General features: G+C 43.5%; 1 protein-coding gene across 2 annotated transcripts in view; it reads left to right on the forward strand.

Moving 5' to 3' along the window:
- The first annotated feature begins 322 nt into the window (after positions 1-322).
- The window catches only part of ANKRD52 (ankyrin repeat domain 52), a 46,042-nt gene continuing 32,439 nt past the window's right edge, over positions 323-13,925 (forward strand). For both annotated transcript variants that reach the window (XM_033138622.1, XM_033138624.1), the window contains exons 1-3: positions 323-491; positions 6,824-6,907; positions 13,102-13,180. In XM_033138622.1, the coding sequence (XP_032994513.1) occupies positions 465-491; positions 6,824-6,907; positions 13,102-13,180 (190 nt within the window). In that variant the 5' untranslated portion in view covers positions 323-464. The remainder of the gene's footprint in view (positions 492-6,823; positions 6,908-13,101; positions 13,181-13,925) is intronic.

Below are 13,925 nucleotides of genomic sequence, written 5' to 3' on the forward strand. Positions count from 1 at the left end.
CCTGGGGGAATTACCATGGCGTGGACTGTCCCTGAGAACCGTAGACTGTACCCGGGACAGGTGAGGGTGCTGATCCCTTATTTTCAAATCCGAAACTTGACAGCTATGGCCTCAGGCCTGGGCCATTTCTCCCCTCAGGAGAGAAGGCCTGGAACAAGGGTCCCCTCAGCCCTCGCTCAGGATGCGCTGGGCGGGCTGCCGGCCTCGCCGCCCCCTGGGACAGGGCGGGCCTCGGCGGCTGGGCCTCCCCGGCAGGGGTCGCTGCTCCGGCGCGGGCCTGCCTCCTCCTCCTCCTCCTCTCGCTGCCTTCCTCCCTCCGGTGGGCGGGCTTAGTTTGCTCTCGCCGCCCGCCCCACCACCAGCAGCCGGAGGGCGCCGCGGCAGCCGAAGCGCGATCGATGCCGGGAGCTCGGAGGAGGCGGCGGCGCTGCTGAGCGAAGCGCGGGGGGCGGCCCCGCCCGGAGATGGGGATTCTCAGCATCACGGACCAGGTACCGGGCTGGGGGGGGGCGTGTGTGTGGAGAGAGAAGAAAAAGGAGCTTTCGCCGCCCTCCTTCCCTCCCTCACCATCCTGCACAACAAACATAGGCACCAGACCCGGCCTCGGCTCCCGCCTTCCCGCGCTCGGCCGCGCCGGCTACGCTAGCTCGGGGATGCGCGGCCTAGTGTGGAGCCGCCCACCCTCGCGCGCCGGGAGCGGCCTTGCGGTCTCGTCTGAGGCGCTCCGGCGGCAGCGGCGCCGGAGCCTCTGGGAACCCCGGCCTTAAGACTGGAGAACGAGGGCAAGCAGGAGAAAAGGAGGCGCGGGCGGACCTGGGCCCGAGCCAGATGCTGTCGCCGCCGCCGCCGCCATCCCGAGAAGGCCGCCGGCGCCCGTGCTCCGCGCAGAAGCCTCTTTTCTTTCCCGCCTAAGGCGAAGGAGCTCCTTGTTTTCCAGGCTCTCAGCTCTATTCCTTGCCTCTGCTAGAAAATCCCTTCGCTTTCCCCTCCATCTCTGTCATATCTATCTAGCCATCTAGCTATTTATCTAATCCTCGGAACCAGCTTTTTGACTCGCATTTGCACCTGCGAATTCACCCACACACATACACAAGTTTCTCTTCTCCCCATTGCTAATACTTTGTGCTAGCTTCTCTTTCGCTCTCTCCTGCTTTCTGAGATTCAAACATTCCCCCCCCCCCAAATCTAAACGATATTTTCCCTCTGTTGCCAGAGGACCTTTTGTGTATTTTTAGAAGTGGCAACAGAAAGGTGAATTTCACACACACACACACAATCATCATCATCATCATCATCATCATCATAGTATTGGGGTGAAAGAAGAACTTGTACCTGGCAGGACTTCTCTTTCTGTGCAAGTTCTAAAAGGTGCAGGAGCCTACCCCAGGTATAGACAGATTTTTCTAGGAAGCCTGTTTCTTGTCCATAGTCTGCTTCCCCATCCATCCAGTGTATCTGCCCATGGTTCAAGCCTCCAGTTACTTCTTAAACTGGTCCAAGGCAAATGACAATTCCTTCTGGCCAAAGTCAGGCTTGCTGCTCAGCTGCGTTGTGGCACAGATGGGCAAGAAATTTTTCATGGACTTAGTTTCTGTTCACATGCATATAAACACACTTGCAAAAGGTGACTTGCCCCTTTTCTACCACCCTCTCCCCTTTTGCACCTTGTAAATCTCAAATCCTTCTAGTGCTATTGTGCTTTTGGCCTTTGTGTTGGTTTTTTGCGTAGCCTGTGCATTTTTCCATTCTTGTTACTTGCATGAGGTTAATCTTGCTTATCTCTTCCATAAAACGATATATTTCCATTAGGGTTGCCCTATGTTTCCCAGTAGATTGGCATCTGATCCTCATTCTGTGAATATAGCAGGAAACATGTTGAATTTCTCTTACACCCATTGCTTCTTAAAAGATGGTAAACTTGATGACAGTTGACCATCCGATATTCTGTTACAGGATATAATGAAACCCCAAGGCTTCTGCATTAAGTATTCCTATAACAGGGGCTTCCCTTACTTAATGTAGAAAATAATTACTATGTGCATGAGTAAACTTAGGGATAATAACCAAAACTATCTTACTCATTTTTCTGTTTCTCCAGAAATCCCAGAAACATTTATTCTTTTAATAATTCCACTTTTAGGAATTTTGCCTTTTTACTGTGTGCAATGTTTATTTGGCCAATGCAGATTCACTGCAGTGCCTGAGATTACATCCACAACACATATTTAAAGCACTCTTATGGCTCCCCACAAATAATCCTGGGAACTGTACTTAAAGGGTACTTAGTTAGGAGGCTCTTCACAGCTACATTTCCCAGCACCCACAGTTTCCGGTGTTGTTTTCTGGTGTTGTTTTGAGTTTTGTTTGGTGGGGAGCCATGACTGTTAAAGTGGTGTAAGCATGCTTTAAATGTATGGTTTAGATGTGATTTGAGTTCTGAGCTCCATCTGATCGATCTGCATAGCTGTCAACTTTTCCCTTTTTTTAAGGGAAATCCCCTTATTCCGAATAGGATTCCTCGCAAGAAAAGGGAAAAGTTGACAGCTATGTCAATCTGCCTAGTGGTAGTAATTATTATCATCATCATCATTATTGGTGAAATGCCTTTCAGGAGTTTGGGTAGTATGATGGAGGGCCTTCCCTGCTATCCATCTGTTGCCATTGGGCAAAGAAGGAACAGAGCTGGTTCTCCATGACTGTCTCTGGGTCTCACTTGCCTGAATTATAGACAATGGGTTGTCATCCCCCCACCTGTCTCCTATTGTACAGTGGTACCTCTGGTTATGTACTTAATTCGTTCCCATTCTTAACCTGAAACTATTCTTAACCTGAAGCACCACTTTAGCTAATGGGACCTCCCGCTGCGCCGCCAGAGCACGATTTCTGTTCTTGTCCTGAAGCAAAGTTCTTAACCTGAAGTGTTATTTCTGGGTTAGTGGAGTATGTAACCTGAAGCGTATGTAACCTGAGGTACCACTATACTAGTCAGGGACTTACGTGTATGTGCAAACAGATGCACTGCCTCCTCCATTTTTTGGAGGTGGAAGCCAGAATCTGGCATATATGATAATTGCTTCCAAAGCATATTCAATCACAAAGTGCATGGCAATAATTCTCATTTATCTTCATGTCAATCCTATGAGGTAAATCATTTATATTTAGCCCTGCAAAATTCCAAGTTTCCGATAGCTTGAGCTAGAATTTTTTTTTTAGTGGGTTTTACCTCTGGACCCATTCTGGCTGGCACTAAAAATCTGAAACAGGTTCTTGGAAATTTCTAAAAAAAATCCCAACCCCATTAATATTCCCATTATGTTGATAGATAGGTGCCATTAGGTTTTCCAGGTCCAGCACTTCAACCACACAAATTTAACCTGGATTTTTGAAGCTAAAGCATTCACCTTATTGGGTGTGTCATTCCAGCTGCTCAAGGAGATCCCCAACTCTAAATTGTGGAGGCATGATGATCATCTAGGAATTGTTCTTCTCCCTAAAGGAGGGATGCAGTGTCCCCTGCATTCCATCTGGATGACTCATCCCTCTCCCTTTATGCCTTCCTCCTTTTGCTGCTATATCCAAGCACTCTGGTGGAGGGAAGTAAACCTGGGGTTAGCTGGACAAAAGCACTGCATCTGGAAAGATTTGCAGAGGCTGGAGTTTTTCTTTTGGAAGACGAGATGAGCAGATGGTACTGGCAACCACTCTGCCTTTCTACTAGGCTGCACTGTGTGTAGGAGGGCCATGGGGGCATTTGTTACAGCTCCACTGTATTTTGCCTCTTCTCATGGGATTGCTGTTTAGAGCTGTGCCAAGTAGATAAGGGGTCCATCTTGCTTGTGTACTTTGATTGCATGCCTATTCAGTGTATGCCTTGCAAACCAGAGCTATAAATGATAAATAATTGAGTCTTACAAGCCTTGCGTGTTAAGCATTGTGTGTGCACAAGGAAAGGCTTGGTAGAGTTATGCAGTCAAAATGAATTTTCATTCTGATCAGTGTACATAGAAATATGCAGGATGTGTGTGTGGACTGGGTGGTATTGAAAGGTATAGCTGCTGACAGAATAGCTGAATAGGCATTGTGCCCTTAGATCTGTGTGCTTTATTTCCCTAAACAATTGTGGAATATCTTTAGGTCAAACTCCAGGACATCTTCGTAAGTTTTTAGGTTTAGGTTGCAATCCTAACCATGTGCATTCAGAAGTGAGTCCTGTTGAATTCAGTGGGGTGACTCCTGGGTAAGTGTGGTTGGGATTGGAGCCTTAAATGTCCAGAAGGAAGTACAAATTGCAGAGAACTCAGAGGAGGTCTCCTGTGTTGCATTGAAGCTTGGAACAGGCAGAAGTGCCAACATTCAGCATGACGTAAGACCTCTATTTCCTTTCTTTTGAGTCCTCTGGAATGAACAGAAATGTTGGAAGTGGGGGAGGTTCTTGCATTTTACACTGAGCTTTCGGGCATACAGAAGCACTAAGAGTTGTGCTGATTCTGCCTGCTGTAGAGCTGTGCATACCACAGGAATCTGGGATAGGGGGAAATGGCAACTCAGAATAGTCACTTGTCTACTGAGCTGAGCCAAAATTTTGGATACTTGCCTTTGGAACTACAGATATCCAGAAGATTCAACATAATTTTCTCTTTATTATCTATCGTCGGTAAAAGGCAAGCTCAGAAGTATTTGCATGCAGCAACCCTGTGAATTTAGGTACCGGTAAATGTTTTCCTTCATTGACTTGGTGAATTGTAGTTACACTGTCAGTAGCCTGGAGAATTCTGGTGCATCCGCCCTGACTTGTTAAATTAAGCATTTGCTTTATGGGTATTTAGATTAATTGGCTCATTATTTATATAGCGGTTTCTGTCTCATATTTCTAATGTCCGTGCACCACTCAAGAGTGTACTACAAAATTTAAAGCAATACAACATACAACAAACAGGCAATGAAAAATATACGATAAAAATAAAGAGGCAGAATAAAATGTGAAGGAAGATATGACAGACATAGGTTTAAACATAGGTTTAAACAAAACAGCAGCACCTTGAAGGCAAAGGGCTGTTGGAATACGAATGTCTTCCCCAGCTGGTGAAAAAAGCCATAGGGGGCATCCATAGGTTAATGTGTTCACGATATTGGTGTAGCCACTGAGAAGGCCCTATTGCTTGTCACCATCAATTATGCTTCCCCCTTAGATGCTTCCACCCTGCTTCTGATCTTAGGAAGCAGGTTCCGGTAGGTTGCTATGGGAGGAGGTGATCTCTCAGGAATCCTGGACCCTAGCCATATAAGGCTTTAAAGATAATCGCCAACACGTATTGTTTCTGTTCTAGGGTAATTGACTTAACACAATTGCTTTTTTTAAAAAAGCAAGAAAATACATTCACAGAAGTCAGGTATAAAGCCTGATAGAGGCTTTTACTGAATTTGGCCCTTTGCATCCTGTGCTTGGAAATCTCTATATTTGTAGTAGCAGATATTATTTAGTTTTTCTCTTGTATTTTACTCGTGTGTACTACCCTGAGATCTACGGAAGAAGGATGATACACAAATTTGATAGATAGATAGATTATGGGGACAACATTTATCTGTCTCCAGTCTGCAGGGACCTCACTTGTTCATACCCTTGGGTAAAGCTCATCAGGCCATGCAGATTTGAATTCATTTAAAGTAGCTAGGTGTTCCCTTACCACCTCTTTTTGTACCTTGGTCTTCAGCCACCTCCTTGCATCGTTTATTCTGTTATCACCAGGTTGGGCACTGCTTTCCTTTTGGGTGAAGACAGTGGCAAAGCAGGCACCAGGCAATTCTGCCTTCTGTCTGTCACCCAATAGCAATTCTCTATCTTCTTCTCACAAAGGACCTATTACTTGCTTCAAACACAGCTGAAGAAACCTTTAAAAATTATTTTTCACCACTCTTGCAAGCCTCTGGCCCAAAATCGGTGTCTCGGGTGAGGGCATGTAATTGATTTTGCAGCTCTAGTGACACAGCATGGCTCCTGGCAGTCCTGCTTCTGTGTCATGTTCCTTCAGGGGTTTGCATAGCTGTCAACTTTTCCCTTTTTAAAAGGGAAATTCCCTTATTCCGAATAGGATTCCTTGCAAGAAAAGAAAAGAAGAAAGTTGACAGCTATGGGTTTGTCTCCTGCTATGGGCAGTCTTCCTCCTCCCTAGGGGCACTCCACCTTTGTCGCTATTCCAGGATAGTCCACTCTGCTCTAGCGAGAAATTTTTCATCTTGCCCAGGAGCTCAAAGTGTTAAAAGGCAGGCCTCAAGTTGCTGTACCTTCTCTTCCAGCAAGGCAACCAGCTTGCACTGTTGTAGTTTTGCACATTCTCACGTAGGAAGACAAACATGGTACAGGTGTTGCAAGTCACTGCAGCAGTTCCCTTGCCGTCCACGTGTCTTGGTCCTATGTATACCATGAGACAGCACTCCAGGCCTCTCCTTCAAAATACCCTCAGAGGTCCTGGTCATGAGCTCCCAGAGGCTGCTTTTCAAGGCCTCATTTTTCACAAAGGGGCTCACAATATAACAAGAGAATACAGGTACAGGGGACAACCATTTTGTACATGTTTGATTGGCACAGGACCACTGATGCATGCTCCATTTTCTGCCCCAGAAGGGGGTAGGGTGGGCTTATGCACACTCCACCAATATGTGTAATGACCCAGGGTGCAATCTCTGCGCAAACGGGGAGTTGCCTCTAAGTAAAAATAACGAAGATCCAGATTTGGGGGGGGGGAATGAAATAATAAGCTAGCACATAACTATTCCCTTTCTCATCCTGCTTATTTTATAGTTGCTCTTTTCTCCTCCTTTATAGCCTCCTCTGGTCCAAGCCATCTTTAATCGTGATATAGAGGAAGTACGGTCATTGCTGAGCCAGAAGGAGAATATCAATGTACTGGTAAGTTTTGGAGCACCAGTTTTTCCTTGTAATACTGAACCTGCTTCTTTCAACTTTGCATGAAGATTACATTTTCCTTTTGGCTAAGCTCCCCTCACCACTGCACACACATTGTGGGTAGAGCAGGGGAGTATGAATTGATCCATGTACTATGTGTCCCTTTTAGAATTTGTGCTTAAGAGCTAGATGTGCTAAAGCAGGGGTTGGAAGCATCTTTGGGCCCATGGACACATTTGCAAACTAGCAAAGCTGTTGTGGACACCATGCACACACTAACTATGTATATGTGTGTGCACACTGCAGTCACATACATGCAATCACTCTCCCCTTCTGCTAGCAATTAGGCTTTAAAAACCACTGCTGGTTTATTTCAAGCCTAATTGTAATTTCATGTTGTGAACTGCCCTGATGTGGATAAAGGGAGGTATATAAATTTAATAAATAATAATAGAATAATTTTAGCAGGTTGAGGGGCAGAGTAGTTGAAATTTGTGGCTCCAGGGAAGGCCTCTGCAGGTGCTGGTGTGCCCACAGGTGCAACGTTGGCAACCCATCTACTAAAGTTTCCCAGCTTAGCAAGCTTAAATGCTTGTTTTAACTATTTGATGTTTTGCCATTGTGGTGCAGTGACTGGATATTGGTCTTTGACAGACATGGGTTTGGAATCCAGCTTAGTCACACTCTTGGTGGGTTTATTGCTTAGTTTTCATCTCTGGACCTCAGTTTCCCATTTGTAAAATGGGAATGTTGGTGAACGCAGGGTTGTTGCGGTGACAGATACAGACTGTGAAGCACTGTGCAGACACAGAATTGGTATACAGGGCTGAAAGGCCCACACATCACCAGTAAATGTTGACTTTGTTGGGAATTGGCTGTACCAGATGTATTGGTCTAGCTGTACAGAGCAGTGGGTGGCACTGGGATCAGCTGTTCTCTTTGGCACCAAGTGTGTTCTGGATTAGTCTTGTGGCCTCTGAGTGAGAACAGCCTGTGTTACAATGGTGTTCATCTTGTTCTTGTCTAGCCCACAAAACAGTAATTGGCTCTTCATTTCATCTTAGCTCATTCAGCTGAGGCGCATTTAATATAGGCCCATTATAAGCCGATTTTGTGTGAGAAGGTGAAACTCTTAGTGTTTGGAGCAAACCAGGAGGTGTGACAATTAAATGCATCTTAGGCTGTCTCCAGAACATATCAGTAGTAGCCCAGACTCAGGAATGTGAGAAATCCAGAGTCTTGAGTGTTTGAGGACATGAGCAGCAAGTTTGATGAACTGGTAAAGAATACTCATCAAAGCAGATTATACATATTCCATATTTCCAGTAGGATAATATGATGGTTTAAGCAATTAGTAGGATTTCTTTTGGATTGCATTTGTTCTGTTCTGGACACCCAAGTTTCAGAGTGTTCTAACAATTAGATTTAAGGAGCATCCCTTGGGAAAACCTTAAAAATCTAGCTGCTGCAAGGGGCCAAACCAAACTTCCTTCTAACTGTGAGCGATTCTACAACACAGTATTACAGGAGGACTTGGTGCACTGACACGTGTTGATAGCCAAGGGCTGCTGGTTTCTCGGGAACACAGAGTGATTTCTCCCTCTTTATTCCACCCTTGGCACAAGTGAAACAAACAAACCAGGAAGCTGCAGTTAAGCATGACTTTTTGCAATATCTGAACTTGGGATCATGGTTTGTATTTTCCTAACAAGCCAGGATTGTCAGCCAGCCATAAAATGAGCCCCCCCCCCCAACTGTTGGCTTATGAGGCCTGGCTCATTAGGTAAAACACAAACCACAATACAAGATTCAAACGTCATGGAAAACTAAGCTTAATTATGGCTTCCTGGTTTGTTTCTGCCCCTCAAGCCGGAGAGGAGTAAAGGAGGAGTACTTGGATAACATGCTGCATTCCAGTAAGTCAGGATAGCCAGCAGCCCTGGTTTATTGTAACATGCAAACATTCATGTTTCCCATTTAACTAAGAAAAGGTTGATGCAGCTGCATGATTGCCTTTTATTTAGGGGCAAAGATGTCAGCAGATGACTTGGGTGTGCGTGGAGGGGGGAGATTTAAATGAAAAGTGGTGCTTTATTGGGTTAAAACTAGCGACATGCAATCTACAAAATGAAAATGAGAATATTGGCAACTGTTTACCATGTTAATTGGAACAACCTATTATTAAGCAGATCCCTGATCGGCAGGATATAAATCTGCTGCCTCTTGAAATAGGCGACAAACAGACTCTCCCAATAGTTCACATGGACTAAGCCATGGACTGAACCCCCTCAACCCAAGCCACAGTGTGCCACATAGATAGCAGATACACTGCCAGCAAAGCGCATAATTCCAGGTGACCAAACGAGTGCACTGAGCTAAATGAATCCTTGTTGCACTTTGAGTAAGATGATACTTTTTATTGGACTTGGCTCTCAGGCTGAAAATGAAACCACACTGTTGAGCTTTACAGTACTGTACTCATCTCCATTGTCTCTTGAGACGGACAGATGCCAGCAACACATTTACCATCGTGACTAGTAGCCATTGATAGCATTATCCTCTGAATTTTCTAACCCATCCAAGTTGGGGGGCTATCTGTACATCCTGAGGGAGTGAATTCAGTGTACACTGTGCAAAGTAATTCCATTCGTCTTCATTGGGCAATCTCTGGTTCTAACATTTTCAGAGAAGGAAACATTCTGGGGGATATTCAATGCTAGTCCTACTCAGAGTAGACCCCTTGAAGTCAATAAGCATGAGTAACAAGTTCTGAACTCTGACTTCATTGAACACAACCATCTCTCTGCATATTATTCATTATTTTGGAAACCTCTGTCGTGCCTCCCCTGTTGCTCACTTTTTTCAAAATTTGATCCTCACCTGATCCCAAAACTTCCTGTATCTGATGGAGACGGCTAAGCTTGATGTCGCTGGAGTGTGTTACAATATAATGGGCCAGTTATATTTTGAGTCTGGTGTGTCTAATCTCCAGGTAGGGGTATTATCTGTTAGTTGTTACACTTGTGCCACAGATGACAACATGAGTCAGTTAGGCTCAGGAGCTATAGGTCACTTCAAACACAGTATCTGAATTCAAACTCTTGGTACATTTTGATGAAGTACCTAAAGATGATCTCTGAAGTTCTGAAAGCTTGTTTTGATTTCCCCCAACAGAAGTTCTGATAAATGTTAGCTCACATATTTTCTACTTCTTATTCTCGGGGATGACCATAGCAGTAACTGATACTTGGCAGTGGTTCATTATTGTTTGTAATAATAAAATAATAGATATTCAGGGGTATGTTTCTTTTCTTTCATTTTTGTATGGTCACCCTGCTTTGGGTCCATTGATTAAAAACTTGGGAGAAAATTACTTGGAAAGCAACTCATGTGATATTTTCCTATCCGTGCTCCCTGGAATAAAAAAGATTTACAGCTTGGTCCTAATTATATTTGCTTGTAAGTTCCACTAAATTTATAGAACTAGTGTTCTTGTGCTTAAGATTGCAAAATGAGGGTTAAATGCTTTCCTCTGATCTTGGTCGTGCACTTTGTGTGTGTCAGAGGGGACCTAAGCAGCTAAGAATTAAAAAAATAAAGAAAATAAAGATAGTTGCTTGAAATGGATCGGCTCATCTGTGCTGGTGCACACTTTTCTAATTCAGTTGTTCTGCAGCTGAGAAATGAAATTAAGTTTGGCTTGATTGCCAGACTTTTGCTCTTTTTTATTTTTTCACTTACTCTTTTTTTTCTTTCTTTTTACCATTGAGAGATGCCTGTGGAACCATAGGGGTGAAGAGCAGGTTAATAGTAGTAGTAGTAGTAGTTCAGGACTCAAACAATCCATGTTTCAAATTGGCCTTGACTTTTAAGTATGGGGCTGTGTCCTTTTAACACTTTACACATTTGATCATTTGGCCTTAGAGCACTGATATCCCTCTGAGCAGTTAATGCCAAGCACTTGGCACCAAACCCAAAGGCCAAATGCTGGTTGATTTGATACAGAATCTAAGTGGGCCTTCCTGCCTTTTGATAGCCTTGATTTTATGCCTTATCAGAGCTGTTTGCCTTGCTCTTAGGATTTGCTTGTTTGGGGAATGAAGTTTAGAAGCAAATGCAGTAGCAAGGTCTACATCCAGAACAACCTTGCTTTGTCTTTGAGGGGTTCGTTCTTCCAAGTGCCCTGAATAGTTTGAAGATGTTTGTTGGAAATTTCAGCCTCACTTTTACTGCTCAGCTCAGCTCAGCTGCTATACTCTAACCCTGGGGTGGGGAACATTTTCTAAGAATAGATTAAACTTTTATTAAAAGAAGAAAGTAGAATATTTTATTAATAATAAAATAATAAAAAATATAAATATTAAGATTGACATTTTGAAATTCTCTGAGGGAGGACCTGATGGGTCAGAAATGCACTGGATTATAAAGTTTTGAACATTAAATGGTTTATTCTACCCCTTTACTCTCCCCTCTGGCCCCCCATTTCCCTCTTTTTCTACTCTTACATTATATAAAGGCCTTGCCATGTTGCAGGAGTGTTACAGTCATCAAATTCTGATTGCACTCCTTCTTGTTCTATTTACCACAGCATTTGAGATTGCTTAAAAGCCTTAAGGTGTATTGTTTGTTTAATTATCCAATCAACTGTAGTGGAGCTGCTATAATCACTAACATTTGTTTACTTATTTCATTTATAGTCAACCATCCTATCATCATGGGACTGAATGTGTACATAAGTTTCCCAGATATTCTCCCATCTTAGCATTAACCAGACCCAGACCTGCTTAACTTTAGCAAGATGGTTGCATCAACATTCCCTCTAGCCATGTACTGCTGCCTTTGAGTCTTGGGTCTAAGATATATGCAGCAATGTGAATTGGCTTTGTACCATTTTAAAGCACTGCTTTCAAAAGTATTTCACTAGTCATCCTGCAAGTGAAGATACTCCTTAAGAGGAGTTCACACGCCATTTCTATTCTCATTTCCATTTTCCCATTTTAAGCTATGTGTGAGAGCTTTTTTGTTATGTTTCTTTTTGAAGTTTCTGGATTTTTTCTGGGCCTACACAGTTCTACCAATTTGTGTAGTCTTGGTGGCAATGATTGATATGTCACTGCTTCTTAAATTCATTTAATCCTTTCAAAGTCAATGTCAAGTTTTTGAAAGGCTAAATTAAGGTCTCTTACATATAGAGCATATTAGGTAAGCACATTACAAAAAATTGCACTGCATTAATTGGCTCTAACTCTCTGTTCAAGAACAGATGATGATTAGGATTAGGTTGTTGTTGTTGTTGTTGTTGTTGTTGTAAGTTTTTAATGTTTGACATTTTTGCTATGCTTTTATTGTGCTGGAAGCTGCCCAGAGTGGCTGGAACAACCCATTCAGATGAGTATAAATTATCATCATAGTAGTTAAGCTATCTGTGAGATTCATTAAAAGCAACCAAAGCAAAAGTTAGATGAGTAAATCCTCCAACAAGATATCCCTGTTCTGAGTTTACTAAGCTCATTTAACTTCACAGCAGGTAAGAATAGTCAATCAAATTCGAATGCAGTGCAGGCCTTTTGAATCCGTATCCTACATAGGTCATGTCACTATGATCAGATAGTGAGATCCAGCAGACCAGTCCATTGTTACTGGGAAAAAGCAGTGGGGCAGAACAGGCATGTGGATTTTCTTCTTAAAGGGTGAACACTTGCTCCTGGCTGAAGGTGACCCACTCTTTAAGCAAACTTTGATGGCTTGTGGCAGATATATTTTGAGTGTTGCAGTCGGTAATGCCGTGGATTAACAACCAGGTTTAAAATTTCAGCAACTTTGTCTTTGCACAACTTTTGCTATATAACATCTTAAGCTTCAATTTGTCACTGGGTAGATAAGCTCAGAGTTATTGCTACAGATTTCAGCACATCAAGGTAATTGGTCTATAGACTGAAAAGATTGGATGGCAACAACAGCATGGAACAGTATTCTAGTAGCTGGTCCTGTTGCACAATTGGACTTCCCCATATGCCCTTGAATCTGTTCTAGGGGTTCCCCCCAACCCTCTGGAACAGGGGAAGGAAAGGAGGCGAACGTTCTATTGCACAAGCACAAACAATTGCACTGATGAAACAATTGCCTTGGATTCCTCCCATGGCTTTTAGATTCCACTTTAACTCTTCCATTTATCTCTATTGTGTTTCCCCAACCAGGACCAAGAGAGACGAACCCCTTTGCATGCAGCTGCATACTTGGGAGACGCCCCTATTCTTGAACTCCTAATACTATCAGGTAAGAAGTGAAGGTGCATGTTCTGGTTGATAAGAGGTGTTGTGCGGAGGTTGACCCAGGTCAGGTCTAGCAGTTTCAGGGCATTTGCTGAATAGAAAAGAAAGCCTACCCTTCCTATCCTGAGGGAACTGGTGGCAGTTTGGTGCAGGCTTGCATATATCACTGCCCAAACTGTCAGAGGTGGCAGAGTCACAGAGAGGATCGAGTAACACTGATAGATCCTGTGCAGTCCTGCAGTTGAGAGGTGGTGGTGGGCAGCTTTATATTCCATGTTCAGCTCCGGCTTCAGGCAAATTGCTATTGCTCATTCTCTGTTAACAAGCCTTTAAGGCAGGAAGTATAATGATCTACAATTTAAACAGTCACAAGAATGAATGAGAGGATCGTAAAGTGCTTTCATATTAAAAGTGCTAAAGTTAGCAGATGGCTACTAGTAATATTATTGCAGTCATGATTCTGCAGCAGCAAAGATTTATGGAAACATTCTAATTCAGTGAAGCTACATTATTTGAAACAGACAGCTCTATCCACTGTAACTCTTCCTGTGTGGGTTGCAGGGCAGAGTTGGCTTTCTGGACAGTGAAGCCAGCACAGATGGTTCTCAACGCATATGCCAAATGTCTCCAAGTTATGGTAATGGAAGAAGTTGGCTATTGATGGTATATAATTTTAAAGCAAGCGTTTGTTTTTGAAAGCTGCTGGTTTTCAGATATTTCTCTTTCGATGAGGATTGGGGACACTAAAT

Source organism: Lacerta agilis, chromosome 2, assembly GCF_009819535.1.
Source record: "Lacerta agilis isolate rLacAgi1 chromosome 2, rLacAgi1.pri, whole genome shotgun sequence".
Classification (NCBI taxonomy): domain Eukaryota; kingdom Metazoa; phylum Chordata; class Lepidosauria; order Squamata; family Lacertidae; genus Lacerta; species Lacerta agilis.